At 49.5% G+C, this 21,108-nt stretch overlaps 2 protein-coding genes and 2 non-coding genes across 4 annotated transcripts in view; 3 read left to right on the top strand and 1 right to left on the bottom strand.

The window, feature by feature from the left end:
- NDUFS1 (NADH:ubiquinone oxidoreductase core subunit S1) overlaps positions 1-3,350 on the bottom strand; it is a 38,415-nt gene extending 35,065 nt beyond the window's left edge. Inside the window, exons 1-2 of the mRNA XM_063932659.1 lie at positions 3,240-3,350; positions 309-376 (exon numbers count right to left, since the gene is read on the bottom strand). Coding sequence (XP_063788729.1) covers positions 309-372 — 64 coding nt within the window. The 5' untranslated portion in view covers positions 373-376; positions 3,240-3,350. The remainder of the gene's footprint in view (positions 1-308; positions 377-3,239) is intronic.
- Positions 3,351-3,768: 418 nt separating this feature from the next.
- EEF1B2 (eukaryotic translation elongation factor 1 beta 2) lies at positions 3,769-10,303 on the top strand. The gene is made up of 6 exons (XM_063932660.1): positions 3,769-3,909; positions 5,754-5,876; positions 7,372-7,504; positions 8,384-8,450; positions 8,818-8,943; positions 10,087-10,303. The coding sequence occupies exons 1-6, from the start codon at positions 3,830-3,832 to the stop codon at positions 10,239-10,241; spliced, it is 684 nt and encodes a 227-aa protein (XP_063788730.1). The 5' UTR covers positions 3,769-3,829; the 3' UTR covers positions 10,242-10,303.
- On the top strand, positions 5,929-6,006 carry LOC134946966 (small nucleolar RNA SNORD51). Its single transcript, XR_010182505.1, has one exon. It is a non-coding gene; the product is annotated as a small nucleolar RNA SNORD51 (small nucleolar RNA).
- On the top strand, positions 8,242-8,319 carry LOC134946964 (small nucleolar RNA SNORD51). Its single transcript, XR_010182504.1, has one exon. It is a non-coding gene; the product is annotated as a small nucleolar RNA SNORD51 (small nucleolar RNA).
- Positions 10,304-21,108: the final 10,805 nt, after the last annotated feature.

The following is a 21,108-nucleotide window of genomic DNA, read 5'->3' on the forward strand; positions in this document are numbered from 1 at the left end:
CACCTTATACACACAGCCTGAAGGTCATTTAATACAATATTTTTAATAACTTTGTGTATTAAACAAAGTTTGTGTACATTGAGCCATCAGAAAACAAAGGTTTCACTATCTTACTCTCACTCAAAAAGTCTGTATTTGGGAATATTTGGATATGGGATACTCAACCTGTATTGTTACTACTAGTATTATTAAAAGTTCAATAGTGGCTGCACATTACAAGGGGTATATTTATTATAGAGAACTTAATAATTATTAGATAAATCACCATGGAAGAAGAATAAATATAATTCGCTATAGCGCATACTCACCATTACCCGTAGCGGCTTGGGTGGCGTGTGCAAGCGCCCTGCGGACAGCAGGAAATCGCAGCATGGTGCTGGAAGTATAGAGAAAATAAGTTACATACATGACTCCTTTATCTGCCACTGACACATACCATGCACTACTGTTACATAGAGAAGTATTCATTCTACTACAGGTATCACGTGTCATCCGGCGTTACACTAACATGCTATATACACTTAGGTGCCATAAGTCATGGGATAGCAGTATGGAAAGGTAATGGTAGGTGGCGCCACCGTACTGCGACGTCTTGGAAATGGCCAGACCTGCATCAGTTGTAGTAAATCAGTATGAACACCGGCTGGGCTGCTCATATCAGGGTGACGCGAGTTATCGGAGATGGAACGGGGCACGATAGCGGATGCCTGATGGATGGCACATTACATTTCCGAAGTTGTTTCAATGTTCCTCCATCTACGGTGTCATGTGTGTACCGGGAATACCGAATGGAAGGCGTTACCACCCACCATGGACAAGTGCTTAATGACTGTGACCAGTGATATCTGGCCAGAAATGTCCGTGGTAACAGACAAGCGACACTGGCTCACATCCCACCCACATCCAGTGCCGGAGGTTTACCGGACGCGCATCCAGTGCCGGAGGTTTACCGGACGCGCATCCAGTGCCGGAGGTTTACCGGACGCGAATCCAGTGCCGGAGGTTTACCGGACGCGCATCCAGTGCCGGAGGTTTACCGGACGCGCATCCAGTGCCGGAGGTTTACCGGACGCGCATCCAGTGCCGGAGGTTTACCGGACGCGCATCCAGTGCCGGAGGTCTACCGGACGCGTATCCAGTGCCGGAGGTCTAGCGGACGCGCATCCAGTGCCGGAGGTCTACCGGACGCACATCCAGTGCCGGAGGTTTACCGGACGCGCATCCAGTGCCGGAGGTACCAGACCCGCATCCAGTAGGTCAGCGCTGCGTTCTTTAGCTTCCACAGGATACGGGAGCAGGAGACCCACCAGAGTGCCCCCGTTAACACTACGACACTGGACAGCGCCTCACCTGGGCTTGTGATGTCACTAACTGGACCCTGGAGGACTGGCAATATGTGGCTTGGTCTGATAAGTCCCGGTTCTAGTTGTTTCGGGCTCACGGTAAGGTTTGGCGCAGATCCCATGAGGCCATGGACCCGTTGCCAACAAGGCCCCGTGCAGGCTGGTGGTGGTTCCATAATGGCATGGCGTGGATTGGGTCACTGACCGGTAACCTCTACATTGCAGTGCTTGGTGACCTTCATGGACTTTCAATCACCCCCCACAATGATGGAATATTCCAGCAGGATAATGCACCCTGTTACCAGGTGTGAGGGGTCCCAAGGTCCTGCACCTACAAATATCAGGGAGCTGTGGGAAGCTATCCAGACAGCACGAGTCAGTGTCTCTCCAGAGGTCTTCTGTCCAGTCCATGCCACGTTGAGTTGCTGCTAGAGGGGGTCCTACACAGGACTAGGCACCTATCCCAAGACTTTTTGCACTAAGGGTGTCCATTACACCATCCCCTGTATAGGCGTAGCAGTTAGCGTTTCCACCTTACGACCATGGCTATATCTGTGTGGAGTTTGGATGTCCCCCCAGTATGTGTGTGGATTTCCTGCCACACTGCAAATACACACTGGTAAGTTAGTGGGCTGCTGATAAGTTACTCCTAGTGTATGTGTGTGTGCATGTGACAGGGAATAGAGTGCAAGCTCCCTGGGCCAAGCACTGATGTGAGTGACTGGTACGCTCTCTGTGCAGTGCCGCAGACTATGTGTGCGCTATATAAGTTACTAATGACGATAATAATGAGAGGGTAATAGCCCAGGTGTGTGAGCATATGACAGGGAGTATAGAGTGTAAGCTCTCTGGGCCAGGGACTGGTGTCAGTGACTGGTCTGCACTGTGTACAGCGCCGCGGACTATGGGGGAAATTTACTAAGGTGGGAGATTTTTAGAACTAGTGATGTTGCCCATAGCAACCAATCAGATTATATCTATTATCTGCCTGAAGCAGCTAGATAAATGGTAAGTAGAATCTGATTGGTTGCCATGGGCAACATCACCAGTTCTAAAAATCTCCCACCTTAGTAAATTTACCCCTATGTGTGCGCTATAGAAGTGACTGATGATAATGATAATAATAAGAGGGTAATAGCCGAGGTACGTGTGCATGTGACAGGGAGTATAAAGTGTAAGCTCCCTGGGCCAGGGACTGGTGCGCTCTCTGTACAGCGCTGCAGACTATGTGTGCGCTATAGAAGTGACTATAATATGCTGAGAGGGTTATAGCCCAGATGTGTAAGCATATGACAGGGAGTATAGAGTGTAAGCTCTCTGGGCCAGTGTCAGTGACTGGTGCGTTCTGTGTACAGTGCCGCGGACTATGTGTGCGCTATAGGAGGTGACTGATGATGATGATGATGATAATAATAATAATGAGAGGGTAATATAACCCAGGTGTGAGAGCATATGACAGGGAGTATAGAGTGTAAGCTCTCTGGGCCAGTGTCAGTGACTGGTGCGCTCTGTGTACAGTGCCGCGGACTATGTGTGCGCTATAGGAGGTGACTGATGATGATGATGATAATGAGAGGGTAATATATATAACCCAGGTGTGAGAGCATATGACAGGGAGTATAGAGTGTAAGCTCTCTGGGCCAGTGTCAGTGACTGGTGCGCTCTGTGTACAGCGCCGCGGACTATGTGTGCGCTATAGAAGTGACGGGTGAGGGTAATGACAGGGCAGGTGTGTGGCTGTGGGGGACGGTGGATGACGGGTCAGAGCCGCCGCAGCTCGGTCACGTCTGTCAAGGGCATGAGAGTCACCCCGCGCCCGCTGCTTCCTCACAGGACACCCGGGAACACGCGACACACAGAGCGGGTGACGGCGCAGCCCGGCCTCCCCTGACTCACCCGCTGGCCTCCTCCGGGGTAATCCGGTATTCGGCCTCTTACACCGTACACCGACTCACTTATTCTCTCCCTCTGCCAATATGGCGGACTCGGCAGTTTCCGGAGGAGGCAGCTGCGCGGCTCGGAGAGGGTTCGGTAATTTCCGGAGGAGGCAGCTGCGCGGCTCGGAGAGGGTTCGGTAATTTCCGGTGGAGGCAGCTGCGCGGCTCGGAGAGGGTTCGGCGATTTCCGGAAGAGACAGCTGCGCGGCTCGGTGAGGGGTCGGGGATTTCCGGAGGTGGCGGCTGCGCGGCTCGGAGAGCGTTCGGGGATTTCCGGAAAAACTGTCTGCGGGACTCGGCACGGAACGTTCGGTAACATCCGGTAGTTACCCCGGTACTCTCCGGGATGACAGGACAGAGAATTAATGTCGGATAAAGGTGACAGTGAGTGATGTTAGGAGTCGGGAACGATTGCCCATAGTAAAGATGGCGGCCGCGGCTTCTCCACACCCGGGTATGTGGCTCCGCCCCTGTAGGGACGTCACGGGTATAAGAGGCGCTGCACAGGCCCCGGCTCTCTCTCTCACCCGCCCTGCAGCCGCCATTACCATGGGCTTCGGAGACCTGAGATCCGCCGCCGGCCTGACCGTGCTCAACGAGTTCCTGGCCGACAAGAGCTACATCGAGGGGTGAGTGCCGGCACCCTCCCCGCACAGCGCGGCCGCCTCATCATCCGGGGGAGCTGCTCATTCATTCTAACCGCTGTGTGTGAGGCCGGGACACGTGGCGGGAGCTCTGCGGTGCCCCCTGCTAGCTCCTGCCCATGTGCCCGGGGTCTCCCATAGCAACAGCTGCTGTAACTATAGTACTTGGCTGCATGGTGCCTCCTAGCCTGGGGTCTCCCATAGCAACAGGTGCTGTAACTATAGTACCTGGCTGCATGGTGCCTCCTAGCCTGGGGTCTCCCATAGCAACAGGTGCTGTAATTATAGTACCTGGCTGCAGGGTGCCTCCTAGCCTGGGGTCTCCCATAGCAACAGCTGCTGTAACTATAGTACCTGGCTGCAGGGTGCTTCCTAGCCTGGGGTCTCCCATAGCAACAGCTGCTGTAACTATAGTACCTGGCTGCAGGGTGCCTCCTAGCCTGGGGTCTCCCATAGCAACAGCTGCTGTAACTATAGTACCTGGCTGCAGGTTGTCTCCTAGCCTGGGGTCTCCCATAGCAACAGCTGCTGTAACTATAGTACCTGGCTGCAGGGTGTCTCCTAGCCTGGGGTCTCCCATAGCAACAGCTGCTGTAACTATAGTACCAGGGTGCCTCCTAGCCTGGGGTCTCCCATAGCAACAGCTGCTGTAACTATAGTACCTGGCTGCAGGGTGCCTCCTAGCCTGGGGTCTCCCATAGCACCAGCTGCTGTAACTATAGTACCTGGCTGCCTGGTTCCTCCTAGCCTGGGGTCTCCCGTAGTACCTGGCTGCCCGGCTCCTCCTAGCCTGGGGTATCCCATAGCATTGGCTGCTGTAACTATAGTACCTGGCTGCAGAACTCTACCATAGGAACGAGTGGGGCTCCAAGAACAAGCACCATCTGCAGATTGCATTTGTTCTTGCAGGCAAGTTACAGAGCTTTCAGAACAGGTGGTAACTAGTGTTTGTGCGTGTGTAATGCAATGCCATTTAGGGTTGACTATATCCCTGGGTGGGATCCGGCTTCCTGGTGGAGTATCGGAATCGCTTCTGGATCCACTGTGTTTGACACGGCAGGGAAACAATCAATTGTTCAACCTGGACGGTGAATAACCAGCACCCCAGACACAAGACCCCTATGTATTACATCCACCCCCAGTCTTCTATAAATAAGGGGCGGCTGCCCCTGTGAACTGGAGTAAAGTGAACATGTCCAAAACTCTATGCTGTCCTCCCCCCCCCCCACCAGACTAGTCTCTGCCCTCTTCACCCATTGTGCCCCCCAATATCTCCTATGCATTGTGATCTCTACCCTGTGTTAACGTCTCACTGTAGGGTCTACGGGCCCATTACACATACAGAGCTGCTAGCTTGCGCAATTATATTTAGTAATGGGCCCAATAGAGCAGCCTCATCTAAATGCTGAAAAAGGTTTTGGAGTCTGCCTGCAGGTACCTAGTCCCACGTTACCTTCAGATGGCAGTAGTTCCGGGAGGCTGATCCTTCAGGGAGCAGTACTGGATTGTGCCGAGAACTCTGGGAGGTTATTACAGATGGAGCCATGCTCATCTTGGTTTCTCTGCTGTGCCTAGGTGCACCATGGTTTATTAGCATAAGCTCTTCATCTATTCTTGGCTGCAATATAGTACAGAGAACAATACAGCAGGGGATTAAGTCCAACTTCCCTGGCTCAATTAATCCTATTAAAGGGCAAGATGAAAATGGCTCCATCTGTATGTTAACCTGATTACTTTGTGTAAATTGCCTAGGGTCTGTGCTGTAATTACGTTGCAGATGCATAAATGTGTCTACTTGCACTGTATAATTGGTATTTCATGTCTCTTAGGTATGTACCCTCCCAAGCGGATGTTGCAGTGTTTGAGGCCCTCACCAGCGCTCCACGTGCAGAGCTGTGCCACGCACTACGCTGGTACAATCACATTAAGTCCTATGAGAAGCAGAAAGCCAGGTAAGTGGCTGTCGGGCACATCACATGTAGCAGATCAGGGACACATTGCAGGCTGGTGATATGATGATTGAACTAAATCACCATCTTTCGGCTGATACGTGATGCACATGTTCTTGTCTGATCTCGCCTGCCTGACAGTGTGATGTGATAAAATATACATTTACAAATTGCACTGGTCTTCATGGTGGTTGGTTTTGTTTCTTGGTAAATATGCAATAGAACCAGATGTGGTTCTCTCACCATAAATTGTTGCCTACTGGGTGGGGGCAGTGTAATCTGGGTGGACACGGATCATTTTGAAAGACTCCTGCAGATATTGTTCACTTGCTGGACACTGATATAATGGTGTCCAGCAAGGGTGTGGTATCGTAGGTCAACAATGTCTAGGTCGACCACTATTGGTCGACAGGGTCTTTAGGTCGACAGGTCAAAAGGTCGACATGAGTTTTTTGTTTTGGTGTCGTTTTCTTCGTAGAGTGACCGGGAACCCCAATTAGTGCACCGCGTCCCCTCGCATGGTGCCTTCGCTTCGCTCTGCACAGATTAACGTTCCAATCGTTCTCCACGTGGATCGTTAAGTATGAAAAGGTAAAAGAGATTGTGAAGCTCATGTCGACCTTTTGCCTGTGTGACTGATCCTGGGGAGAACACTGCAAATGCTGATATCTATGGACTAAAACTCTTTTATAGGGCTGGAATCCAGGTGGCGCATACAACACTATAAATGTATTGAAATTATGGACATTTAACCAAGGCCAGATATCACGGACAGGTAGTCCCTATTACATAGACTGGTTACGCAGAGTCCCGGTATCTGACAATGTAGATCAGAGGTTCTCAAACTCTGTCCTCGGGAGCCCACACAGTGCATGTTTTGCAGGTAACCCAGCAGGTGCACAGGTGTATTAATTAGTCACTGACACATTTTAAAAGGTCCACAGGTGGAGCTAATTATTTCACTTGCGATTCTGTGAGGAGACCTGCAAAACATGCACTGTGTGGGGTCCTGAGGACCGAGTTTGAGAACCTCTGATGTAGATGGTGTCAGCTTTGGGTAACGCTGGCTAGCCCTCTGACTGTAGACCTGTGCACGTCATGTAAGCTGTCTTCCCTAATAAGTCACATTGTTCAGGCACCAGCGATGTCTTATCCAGAGTACGAGCACAGGAATATTCAGTATACATGTAACTATCGGTGTGATTGCTGGTGCTGCGTAAGAAGTCTGCTGATACAATATTGCTGCTGGCGAGTGTATGATCTGACCACATACAACATTATGGGGACTTGTGCACTTTGTCATTATAGTCTGACGATATGTATTGTGATTATTTGCTGATCATTAGCTCAGGACACTAGTCAAGTAAGCTTGTGGTGTAACCCTAATGAGGTTTTATAGTCCTTGGCTGTTGGTGCCATTTAGTTGGGCATATGTGACAGATGTAGGTTAACCCGGAACCTGGTCACTAATGGCTACTGATCTGACACTTATACTTAGTCTGCCTGGAGTGAAGAAGCCTCTGGGGAAATATGGCCCCGTGAACATTGAAGACACGACAGACAGTTCTGCCAAGCCTGCTAAAGAGGAGGAGGATGATGACATAGACTTGTTCGGCTCCGATGAGGAGGAGGTGAGGCTTGTTAACCAATAGAAGCTCCCTGTAAACATGAGGATGTCCCTTAATCCCAAACATCTGAAGCTTGAGGGAAGAGTTATCAAAGCTTGGAGATAAAGGGGTCTATTTACTAAGCCTTGGATGGAGATAAAGTATCAGCTCCTAGCTGCCATGTTACAGGCTGTGTTTGAAAATGGTCAGATAGGAGCTGATTGGTTCTCTACTTTGAGTGCTGATTCTGTGCCTCCATGATCTATTAAAAATGATTCCTAAAGGCTTGTATATGGAATTCCTACCATTGCCTTGCTCTGTAAACACCGGTCTTGTCCCATATTACAATACTCTTTTCGCACTGAACACTTTCAAGTCGTCACAGCTGCATTATAATTACCACACTGCAGGCTGGATATGGGTTGTTGCTTTGCTGGCACTTTGTGACGCCATGCACCAGTAATCTGGGCTCTTCTACTTTTTATTATGTCAGTCGTGCTTTCACGCGGTACCCAAGCAGCAGACCCAGGACAATAAACTCCGGTAGGGTTGTTTCTCCCAGGCTGTGTGACAGGGCTATCTCTCTGATCAATCATACCTGGCTGTTACTCGGAGCAAAAGATTGAGAATACTCTCTGGAAGCTTGGAAGTATTGCATGAGTGAACGTTCTCCATGTTGCAAGCTACATAGTAGACCTATTGTCAGAAGCCGTGTCAGTGTGACCGTTCTATAGAATGACCCTTTCTCGCAGCGTTGCAGGCTGGTGATATGATGATTGAACTAAATCACCATCTTTCGGCTGATACGTGATGCATATGTTCTTGTCTGATCTTGCCTGCCTGAGAGGTATACATTCTACATGAGATACGTGTGTGTGTGTCCTAACTTTATCCTTATTATAGGAAAGTGAAGAGTCCAAAAGAATTAAAGAGGAACGTCTGGCTCAATACGCGTCAAAGAAGTCTAAAAGTGAGTAGTAGCGACTGGGTTGTATGTACTAAAACCAGGCGTATGTCCACAGATACTGGTCTGGAACTATCAGCGTGGCAGTCCCAGCATTCCTCCTGTGGTACAGAAACTTGTGTCACAGACTCTTCCTCTGTTCCTCAGAGTGGGGGTTGTCTGTAGCACAGACACTCTGCATATACTCTGGTCCTTTCTGGCTGTATAATGTAAGATACCAGGCCTCCAGTTGTTGCATTATGTAAAATAGCAAGGCAGAACTTTAAACACATTCCTTTGTTTTTAAAGTCTGTATAGTTTAACTCTGTGGATACGCTGTATGACACTTATGTTTAGTCCACGTTATTTCTGGCTTGACGACTGTTTCTTGCAGAACCAGCACTTATCGCAAAGTCTTCCATCCTACTTGACGTGAAGCCGTGGGATGATGAAACGGACATGGTGAAACTAGAAGAATGTGTTCGAAGCATTCAGATGCCTGGCTTGCTGTGGGGCTCATGTAAGTATCTCCTATCCTACCTTCACGATGTAAGTTCTGTGGCTTCGATGATGAATAAAACCGATCACCATCTTTCGGCTGAATGTCCGTGACTGATGTCTGTGTTCTGAGTTGCCACACTAGAGTCTTTATAATTGTTTGAAATCGCACAACCAGAAGCCGTTTCCTGCTACAGTCTATTAGCCACATGGCAGGCTGTGTCCAGCCTCTATCTCTGGAAAGGGTTTTTATCATGTATGTTGGTTTTAATAGTTATAACAGATGAAAGCCTAAAGAGGGCATTGTGCGGTTAGAACAGCGACCCACAATGACCGCAGCACTGCTAGTTCTGCGCACCCTTATGGAGGCACAGGGCAAAATGTCTAATGTGCGGACTACAAGCATTCCAGTGGCTCTTCACCTGCAACGGCATGGTCTCATACATGTTCTTAGCTAGGGGGAGATGTACTAAGCAGTGGAGAAGTTGCCCATGGCAAACAATCGGCAGCACTGTATAATTTTGTAGTATGCAAATTATAAACGTTGCTTCAATGCTGATTGGTTGCCATGGGCAACTTCTCCACTCTTTTCACTGCTTAGTACATCTCTCCCCAAGGGTGGGATGTACTAAAGCAAAAATGCCGTAACACCCCCAAAAACAGGGGTTTTACCGAATTTTCAAATTTACTAAAACCGTACCGCAGCGTTTTCGCCTTCCAGGGTATCGCCGTCTCTGGATGGTTATACCCTATAGAAGCCTATGGGCTTATTGCTGACCGCTGCAACCTGCCGACACTGCCCCTCCCCCCGGCTTACCTTCCTCCAGGCTGCCCTAGACCCGGAAGGTAATCTCCTCCTCCCCCCTAGTAACACAGCCGGAGGTCCTTCCGGCTGCAGGGGGGAGGAGGCGTCTCCGGGGGCAGCCTGCTGCTTCCCCGCGTCTAGCCAGTGTGGGGACCTCTGGGAGGTGACGGAGACCCCCTGCAGACCACGTAACGGGTATCACGGTGGGGCCCTCCGTCACTGCATCGCGATATTGATCGCCTATGTTAGTACATATGCAAGGGGCAGCGATGTATCTTAATACACCCCGCCCCTAGTGTTAAGTCTAGAGCTGTCCGAGTTGTGGTTCATAGTTAACAGTAAACCTCCTCTTGCCTCCAGCCAAACTTGTTCCAGTTGGGTACGGCATCAAGAAGCTGCAGATCGGGTGCGTGGTGGAGGATGACAAAGTTGGCACAGACGACCTGGAGGACCAAATCACAGCCTTCGAGGATTACGTACAGTCCGTTGATGTCGCTGCTTTCAACAAGATCTGATTTCACTGCACATCACCAACCTCATTCTGGGCACTTCAAATAAAGCATTTACTGATCCTTCAGCATTGTCGTGTGTATAAAGGGGGGTAATTATACTAGCAGTCAGGCCGGTCAGTAAATACCCCAGGTTGACGTTGTGAGATCGGACTGCCTGTTGCCTAGTGTGAGGGAAGTCTAACTAGAGGCAGAAGGTCTGCAGGTAAGTTATCTGCAGGCCTGGTACACAGCTGTTGTCTTTGTAGGTAGGCTGTGGAGTGTGATCATGGATTGTTTGCCACTCCTGTGTCCGTGGCAGGAACAGTGCAGGTGGCCATTCTGCATGGGAAACGGAATAATATCACTGCTGGTATGTTTTGTTTCTTCTGCAGGATTATGGGCAGTGACCCCCAACTATGCAGTTGGGGAATAGTTCATTCAGGAGACTTGCTAAAGGTTTAACTATGCCATGTGTAACTGCTACAACCATTCCTGAGATACATGGCTGTATGATGGCAGCCAAATGCCCCGGGCAAGGTTACCCAAAGGCAAAACAGGATATTGTGGTATTGCAGGGATGTAGATAATTCAACTTGTGTCTGCTTTACATCTGAAGCCTAACGTTGCTTCAGGCCTCTCCACTGTACGTCTTACTCCTATGTAATTTACGCACTGCACATCAAAGGTACTATGCGGTACGGGGGGGGGGGGGGGTGCGGAGCAGTTGGTGTGTGTGGGGGGGGGGGGGGGGGGGGGTGCGGAGCAGTTGAAATCTCATAAGATTTCTACTGGGACAACTACAGGCAGATACTGACACTAATCTGGACTCGCTCCTGGGGCACCCGGCTCTGTGTAAATGGCGCAGCTTCTGACCTTGCTAATTGGATAAGGTAAACCTTAATAATATTGCTGTTCCTTTCATCAATACAAAAGGTACTTCCAAGATCTTGCTATACTGTATGCCAGACTAGGATGCGTTCAATTTACCTACAATCAATATCCCAACATCCATTTACAAATGGTCAAAATACAGACAAGGTCCTAATTCCAACATATTAAAATGTTGACAGGTCACAAAGTCGACATGAGTTTTTCATTTTCTTTTTTTTTATTGCAACCAACTTGTTCATACTTCACTGTCCTAGTGGACATGGAGGGGGAATATAATAGTGAGCCTTGCGAGGGGGTGCGGCACACTTATAATAAGAATTTACTTACCGATAATTCTATTTCTCATAGTCTGTAGTGGATGCTGGGGACTCCGTAAGGACCATGGGGAATAGCGGCTCCGCAGGAGACTGGGCACATCTAAAGAAAGCTTTAGGACTAACTGGTGTGCACTGGCTCCTCCCCCTATGACCCTCCTCCAAGCCTCAGTTAGGATACTGTGCCCGGACGAGCGTACACAATAAGGAAGGATTTTGAATCCCGGGTAAGACTCATACCAGCCACACCAATCACATTGTATAACTTGTGATCTGAACCCAGTTAACAGTATGATAACAGAGGAGCCTCTGAAAAGATGGCTCCCAACAATAATAACCCGATTTTTGTAACAATAACTATGTACAAGTATTGCAGACAATCTGCACTTGGGATGGGCGCCCAGCATCCACTACGGACTATGAGAAATAGAATTATCGGTAAGTAAATTCTTATTTTCTCTAACGTCCTAGTGGATGCTGGGGACTCCGAAAGGACCATGGGGATTATACCAAAGCTCCCAAACGGGCGGGAGAGTGCGGATGACTCTGCAGCACCGAATGAGAGAACTCCAGGTCCTCCTCAGCCAGGGTATCAAATTTGTAGAATTTAGCAAACGTGTTTGCCCCTGACCAAGTAGCTGCTCGGCAAAGTTGTAAAGCCGAGACCCCTCGGGCAGCCGCCCAAGATGAGCCCACTTTCCTTGTGGAAGGGGCTTTTACAGATTTTAGCTGTGGCAGGCCTGCCACAGAATGTGCAAGCTGAATTGTACTAATCCAACGAGCAATAGTCTGCTTAGAAGCAGGAGCACCCAGCATGTTGGGTGCATACAGGATAAACAGCGAGTCAGATTTCCTGACTCCAGCCGTCCTGGAACATATTTTCAGGGCCCTGACAACATCCAGCAACTTGGATTCCTCCAAGTCCCTAGTAGCCGCAGGCACCACAATAGGTTGGTTCAGGTGAAAACGCTGGAACCACCTTAGGGAGAAACCTGAGGACGAGTCCTCAATTCCGCCCTGTCCGAATGGAAAATCAGATAAGGGCTTTTACAGGATAAAGCCGCCAATTCTGACACGCGCCTGGCCCAGGCCAGGGCCAACATCATGACCACTTTCCATGTGAGATATTTTAACTCCACAGATTTAAGTGGTTCAAACCAATGTGACTTTTGGAACCCAAACTACATTGAGATCCCAAATTGCCACTGGAGGCACAAAAGGAGGCTGTATATGCAGTACCCCTTTTACAAACGTCTAAACTTCAGGGACTGAAGCTAGTTCTTTTTTGGAAGAAAATTGACAGGGCCGAAATCTGAACCTTAATGGACCCCAATTTCAGGCCCATAGACACTCCTGTTTGCAGGAAATGTAGGAATCGACCCAGTTGAATTTCCTCCGTCGGGCCTTACTGGCCTCGCACTACGCAACATATTTTCGCCAATTGCGGTGATAATGTTTTTGCGGTTACATCCTTCCTGGCTTTAGATCAGGATATGGATGACTTCATCCGGAATGCCTTTTTTTCCTTCAGGATCCGGTGTTCAACCGGCATGCCGTCAAACGCAGCCGCGGTAAGTCTTGGAACAGACAGGGTCCTTGCTGGAGCAGGTCCCTTCTTAGAGGTAGAGGCCACGGATCCTCCGTGAGCATCTCTTGAAGTTCCGGTTACCAAGTCCTTCTTGGCCAATCCGGAGCCACGAATATAGTGCTTTCTCCTCTCCATCTTATCAATCTCAGTACCTTGGGTATGAGAGGCAGAGGAGGGAACACATACACTGACTGGTACACCCACGGTGTTACCAGAGCGTCTACAACTATTGCCTGAGGGTCTCTTGACCTGGCGCAATACCTGTCGAGTTTTTTAATCATGTGGATGACTTCTGGGTGAAGTCCCCACTCTCCCAGGTGGAGGTCGTGCTGAGGAAGTCTGCTTCCCAGTTGTCCACTCCCGGAATGAATACTGTTGACAGTGCTATCACATGATTTTCCGCCCAGCGAAGAATCCCTGCAGCTTCTGCCATTGCCCTCCTGCTTCTTGTGCCACCCTGTCTGTTTACGTGGGTGACTGCCATGATGTTGTCCGACTGGATCAACACCGGCTGACCTTGAAGCAGAGGTCTTGCTAAGCTTAGAGCATTGTAAATGGCCCTTAGCTTCAGGATATTTATGTGAAGTGATGTATCCAGGCTTGACCCTAAGCCCTGGATATTCCTTCCCTGTGTGACTGCTCCCCAGCCTCGCAGGCTGGCATCCGTGGTCACCAGGACCCAGTCCTGAATGCCGAATCTGCGGCCCTCTAGAAGATGAGCACTCTGTAACCACCACAGGATGGATACCCTTGTCCTTGGTGACAGGGTTATCCGCTGATGCATCTGAAAATGCGACCCGGACCATTTGTCCAGTAGGTTCCACTGGAAAGTTCTTGCGTGGAATCTAACGAATGGGATTGCTTCGTAGGAAGCCACCATTTTTACCCAGAACCCTTGTGCATTGATGCACTGAGACTTGGTTCGGTTTTAGGAGGTTCCTGACTAGCTCGGATAACTCCCTGGCTTTCTCTTCCGGGAGAAACACCTTTTTTCTGGACTGTGTCCAGGAACATCCCTAGGAAACAGAAGACAAGTCGTCGGAACCAGCTGCGATTTTGGAATATTGAGAATCCAATCGTGCTGCCGCAACACTACCTGAGATAGTGCTACACTGACTTCCAACTGTTCCCTGGATCTTACCCTTATCAGGGAATCGTCCAAGTAAGGGATAACTAAAATTTTCTTCCTTCGAAGGGATATCATTTCGGCCATTACCTTGGTAAAGACCCGGGGTGCCGTGGACCATCCCTACGGCAGCGTCTGAACTGATAGTGACAGTTCTGTACCATAACCTGAGGTACCCTTGGTGAGAAGGGTAAATTTTGACATGAAGGTAAGCATCCTTGATGTCCCGAGACATCATGTAGTCCCCTTCTTCCAGGTTCGCAATCACTGCTCTGAGTGACTCAATCTTGAATTTGAACCTCTGTATGTAAGTGTTCAAAGATTTTAGATTTAGAATCGGTCTCACCGAGCCGTCTGGCTTCGGTACCACAATAGTGTGGAATAATACCCCGTTCCCTGTTGCAGGAGGGGTACCTTGATTATCACCTGCTGGGAATACAGCTTGTGAATGGCTTCCAAAACTGCCTCCCTGTCAGAGGGAGACGTCGGTAAAGCCGACTTTTGGAAACGGCGAGGGGGAGACGTCTCGAATTCCAATATGTACCCTTGAGATATTACCTGAAGGATCCAGGGGTCTACTTGCGAGTGAGCCCACTGCGCACTGAAATTCATTGAGAATGGGCCCCCACCGTGCCTGAGCTTGTAAGGCCCTAGCGTCATACTGAGGGCTTGGCAGAGGCGGGAAAGGGTTTCTGTTCCTGGGAACTGGCTAATCTCTTCAGCCTTTTTCCTCTCACGAGCAGAAAAGAGGAACCTTTTGTCCGCTTGCCAACAAAGGACTGCGCCTGATAATACGGCGTCTTATTTTGAGAGGCGACCTGGGGTACAAACGTGGATTTCCCAGTTGTTGCCGTGGCCACCAGGTCTAAAAGACCGACCCCAAATGTCCCTTTTCAAAGGCAATACTTCCAAATGCCGTTTGGAATCCGCATCACCTGACCATTTTACTGGTAGAATTGGACAACGCACTTATACTTGATGCCAGTCGGCAAATATTCCGCTGTGCATCATGCATATATAGAAATGCATCTTTTAAATGCTCTATAGGCAATAATATACTATCCTTATCTAGGATATCAATATTTCTCTAACGTCCTAGTGGATGCTGGGAACTCCGTAAGGACCATGGGGAATAGCGGGCTCCGAAGGAGGCTGGGCACTCTAGAAAGATCTTAGACTACCTGGTGTGCACTGGCTCCTCCCACTATGACCCTCCTCCAAGCCTCAGTTAGATTTCGTGCCCGGCCGAGGTTGGATGCACACTAGGGGCTCTCCTGAGCTCTTAGAAAGTTATAGTCTTAGAATTTGTTATTTTCAGTGAGACCTGCTGGCAACAGGCTCACTGCAGCGAGGGACTAAGGGGAGAAGAAGCGAACTCGCCTGCTTGCAGCCGGATTGGGCTTCTTAGGCTACTGGACACCATTAGCTCCAGAGGGATCGACCGCAGGCCCAGCCTTGATGTTCGGTCCCGGAGCCGCGCCGCCGTCCCCTTTACAGAGCCAGAAGCAAGAAGATGGTCCGGAAAATCGGCGGCATGAAGACTCTGTCTTCACCAAGGTAGCGCACAGCACTGCAGCTGTGCGCCATTGCTCCTCTCACACACTTCACACTCCGGTCACTGAGGGTGCAGGGCGCTAGGGGGGGCGCCCTGAGGCAGCAATAAAAACACCTTGGCTGGCTAAAATACCTCAATATATGGCCCCAGGGGCTATATATGAGGTAAATACCCCTGCCAGAATTCCATAAAAAACGGGAGAATAGGCCGCGAAAAAGGGGCGGAGCCTATCTCCTCAGCACACTGGCTCCATTTTTCCCTCACAGCTCGGCTGGAGGGAAGCTCCCTGGCTCTTCCCTGCAATTCTACAGTACAGTAAGAGGGAAAAGAGAGGGGGGGCATTAAAATTGGCACTGTATACAGTATATTATATAAAAGCTATTAGGGACATAACTCAGTTAGTCCCTGTATATATATAGCGCTCTGGTGTGTGCTGGCATACTCTTACTCTGTCCCCCCAAAGGGCTTTTGTGGTTCCTGTCCTCGTTTAGAGCATTCCCTGTGTGTCTGCGGTGTGTCGGTACGGCTGTGTCGACATGTTGAATGAGGAGGCTTATATGGTGACAGAACAGAGGCCGATATATGTGATGTCGCCCCCTGTGGGGCCGACACCAGCGTGGATGGATAGGTGAAAGGTATTAACCGACAGTGTCAACTCCTTACATAAAAGGGTGGATGACGTAACAGCTGTGGGACAGCCGGCTTCGCAGCCCGCGCCTGCCCAGGCGTCTCAAAGGCCATCAGGGGCTCAAAAACGCCCGCTCTCTCAGATGGCAGACACAGATGTCGACACGGAGTCTGACTCCAGTGTCGACAAGGTGGAGACATATACACAATCCACTAGGAACATCCGTGACGTGATCCCGGCAATAAAAAATGTGTTATACATTTCTGACTTTAACCCAAGCACCTCTAAAAATGGGTTTTAGGTTTGGGGAGAAAAAACAGGCAGTGTTTTGTTCCCCCATCAGATGAATAAATGAAGTGTGTGAAAGCGTGGGTTCCCCCGTTAAGAAACTGGTAATTTATAAAAAGTTACTGATGGCGTACCCTTTCCCGCCAGGTGGATAAGTTACGCTGGGAGATATCCCCTAGGGTGGATAAGGCGCTCACACGTTTGTCAAAAAAGGTGGCACTACCGTCTTAGGATACGGCCACTTTAATAGGTACCTGTTGAAAAAAAACAGGAGGCTATCCTGAAGTCTGTATTTACACACTCAGGTACTAGACTGAGACCTGCAGATAGTGCTGCTGCAGCGTGGTCGGTGACCCTGTCAAACAGGGATACTAGTTGGCAAACATAAAAACATATTAAAGACGTTGTCTTATATATGGGGGATGCACAGAGGGATATTTTGCCGGCTGGCATCCAAAATAAATGTAATGTCCATTCTGTCAGGAGGGTATTAGAGACCTGTCACTGGACAGGTGATGCTGACTTAAAAAGCGCATAGAGAGCCTTATAAGGGTGAGGAATTATTTGGGGATGGTCTCTGGGACCTCGTATCCACAGCAACTGCTGGGAAGAAATCATTTTACCTCAGGTTTCCTCACAGACAAAGGTACAGTCCTTTCGGCTTCAGAAAAGCAAGCGGGTCAAATGGCGCTTCCTTTCTGTACAGAGACAAGGGTAGAGGGAAAAAAGCTGCACCAGTCAGCCTGTTCCCAGAATCAAGATTCTTCCCCCGCCTCCTGTGAGGCCACACCATGACACGGGTGCTCCACAGGTGTAGCCAGGTACGGTGGGGGGCCGTCTCAAAAATTTCAGCAATTAGTGGGCTCGCTCACAGGTGGATCCCTGTTTCTTTCAAGTAGTATTTCAGGGGTACAAGCTGGAATTCGAGATGTCTCCCCCCAGCCGTTTCCTAAAATATGCCTTGCTGACAACTCCCTCAGGCAGGGAGGCTGTGCTAGAGGCAATTAATAAGCGGTATTCCCAGCAGGTAATACTCAAGGTGCCCCTACTTCAACAAGGACGGGGTTACTATTCCACACGGGTTGGGGTACCGAAACCGCATGGTTCGGTGTGACCCATTTTATATTTAAAATCCTTGAACACAAAAATTCAAGTTCAAGATGGAATCGCTCAGGGCGGTTATTCCAAGCCTGGACGAGGGGGATTACATGGTATCCTGGGACATCAAGGATGCTTACCTGCATGTCCCCATTTACCATCCTCGCCAGGAGTACCTCAGATTTGTGGTACAGGATTACCATTACCAAGTCCAGACACTGCCGTTTGGACTGTACATGGCACCGAGGGTGTTTTATCAAGGTAATGGCCGAAATGTTGATACTCCTTCAAAAAAAGGGAGTTGTAATTATCCCGTACTTGGACAATCTCGTTATAAGGGCGAGGTCCAAGGAGCAGTTGGTAGTCGGGGTAGCACTATTTTGGAAAGTGCTACAACAGCATGGTTGGATTCTAAACAGTCCAAAGTCACAGCTGGTTCCTATGACACGTCTACTGTTCCTGGGGATGGTTCTGGACATAAACCAGAAATAGTGTTTCTCCCGGAGGAGAAAGCCAAGGAGTTGTCATCTCTAGTCAGAGACCTCCTGAAGCCAAAATAGGTAGCGGTGCATCATTGCACGCGAGTCCTGGGAAAAATGGTAGCTTCCTACGAAGCAATCCCATTAGGCAGGTTCCATACAAGAACTTTTCAGAGGGACCTGTTGGACAAGTGGTCCGGATCGCATCTTCCGATGCATAGGCTGATAACCCTGTCTCCAAGGACCAGGGTATCTCTACTGTGGTGGCTGCAGAGTGCCCATCTTCAAGAGGGCCGCAGGTTCGGCATACAGGACTAGGTCCTAGTGACCATGGATTCCAGCCTTTGAGGCTGGGAGGCAGTCACACAGGGAAGAAATTTCCAGGGACTTTGGTCAAGTCAGGTTATTTCCCTACACATAAATATTCTGGACCTGAGGGCCATTTACAATGCCCTGAGGCCGGCAAGGCCTCTGCTTCAAAACCAGCCGGTACTGATCCAATCAGACAACATCACGGCAGTCGCCCATGTAAACCAACAGGGCGGCACAAGAAGCAGGATGGCGATGGCAGAAGCCACAAGGATTCTCCGATAGGCGGAAAATCATGTGTTAGCACTGTCAGCAGTGTTCATTCCCGGAGTGGACAACTGGGAAGCAGATCTTCTCAACAGACACGACCTCCACCCGGGAGAATGGGGACTTCCTCCAGAAGTCTTCCAATAGGATTGTACACCATTGGGAAAGGCCCCAGGTGGACATGATGGCGTCCCGCCTCAACAAAAAGCTATAAAAGATATTGCACCGGGTCAAGGGACCCTCAGGCGATAGCTATGGACGCTCTGGTAACACCGTGGGTGTACCAGTCGGTTTATGTGTTCTCCCCTCTGCCTCTCATACCAAAGGTACTGAGAATAATAAGAAGGCGAGGAGTAAGAACGATACTCATGGATGGCCAAGAAGAGCTTGGTACCCAGAACTTCAAGAATTTATATCAGAGGACCCATGGCCTCTGCCACTCAGACAGGACCTGCGGCAGCAGGGGCCCTGTCTGTTCCAAGACTTACCGCGGCTGCGTTTGTCGGCATGGCGGTTGAACGCCGGATCCTGAAGGAAAAGGGCATTCCGGAGGAAGTCATTCCTACGCTTACTAAAGCCAGGAAAGAGGTTACAGCAACTCATTATCACCGCATATGGCAAAAATATGTTGCATGGTGTGAGGCCGAAAGGGCCCCAACAGAGGAATTTCAACTAGGTCGATTTCTGCATTTCCTGCAAGCAGGAGTGACTATGGGCCTTAAAATTGGGTTCCATTAAGGTACAGATCTCGGCTCTGTCGATTTTCTTTCAAAAAGAACTAGCTTCAGTACCTGAAGTTCAGACATTTATAAAAGGAGTGCTGCAGAGTCAGCCCCCGTTTGTGCCTCCTGTGGCACCTTGGGATCTCAACGTGGTGTTGAGTTTCTTAAAATCACATTGGTTTGAACCACTAAAAACCGTGGATCTGAAATATCTCACGTGGAAGGTGGTTATGTTATTGGCCTTGGCTTCTGCCAGGCGAGTATCAAAGTTGGCGGCTTTGTCTTGTAAAAGCCCTTATTTGATTTTCCATATGGATAGGGCAGAATTGAGGACTCGTCCCCAGTTTCTCCCAAAGGTGGTGTCAGCGTTTCACCTGAACCAGCCTATTGTGGTGCCTAGGCTACTAGGGACTTGGAGGACTCCAAGTTGCTAGACGTTGTCAGGGCACTGAAAATATATGTTTCCAGAACGGCTAGAGTCAGAAAATCTGACTCGCTGTTTATCCTATATGCACCTAACAAGCTGGGTGCTCCTGCTTCTAAGCAGACTATTGCTCGTTGGATTTGTAGTACAATTCAGCTTGCACATACTGTGGCAGGCCTGCCACAGCCAAAATCTGTCAATGCCCATTCCACAAGGAAGGTGGGCTCATCTTGGGCGGCTGCCCGAGAGGTCTCGGCTTTACAACTTTGCCGAGCAGCTACTTGGTCAGGGGCAAACACGTTTGCAAAATTCTACAAATTTGATACCCTGGCTGAGGAGGACCTGGAGTTCTCTCATTCAGTGCTGCAGAGTCATCCGCACTCTCCCGCCCGTTTGGGAGCTTTGGTATAATCCCCATGGTCCTTACGGAGTTCCCAGCATCCACTAGGACGTTAGAGAAAATAAGAATTTACTCACCGGTAATTCTATTTCTCGTAGTCCGTAGTGGATGCTGGGCGCCCATCCCAAGTGCGGTTTATCTGCAATACTTGTACATAGTTATTGTTAACTAAATCGGGTTATTGTTGAGCCATCTGTTGAGAGGCTCTATTGTTTCATACTGTTAACTGTGTTTCATATCACGAGTTGTACGGTGTGATTGGTGTGGCTGGTATGAGTCTTACCCGGGATTCAAAATCCTTCCTTATTGTGTACGCTCGTCCGGGCACAGTACCTAACTGAGGCTTGGAGGAGGGTCATAGTGGGAGGAGCCAGTGCACACCAGGTAGTCTAAGATCTTTCTAGAGTGCCCAGCCTCCTTCGGAGCCCGCTATTCCCCATGGTCCTTACGGAGTTCCCAGCATCCACTACGGACTACGAGAAATAGAAATACCGGTGAGTAAATTATTATTTTCCAGTCAGGGAATCCGACCATGCCAACCCAGCACTGCACCTCCAGGCTGAGGCGATTGCTGGTCGCAGTATAACACCAGTATGTGTGTGAATACATTTTTGGATACCCTCCTGCTTTCTATCAGCAGGATCCTTAAGGGCGGCCATCTCATGAGAGGGTAGAGCCCTTGTTCTTACAAGCGTGTGAGCGCCTTATCCCCCCTAGGGGGTGTTTCCCAACGCACCCTAACCTCTGGCGGGAAAGGGTATACACCAATACTTTTTAAGAAATTATCAATTGTTATCGGGGG

The sequence above is a fragment of the Pseudophryne corroboree genome, chromosome 7 (assembly GCF_028390025.1).
Source record: "Pseudophryne corroboree isolate aPseCor3 chromosome 7, aPseCor3.hap2, whole genome shotgun sequence".
Lineage (NCBI taxonomy): Eukaryota > Metazoa > Chordata > Amphibia > Anura > Myobatrachidae > Pseudophryne > Pseudophryne corroboree.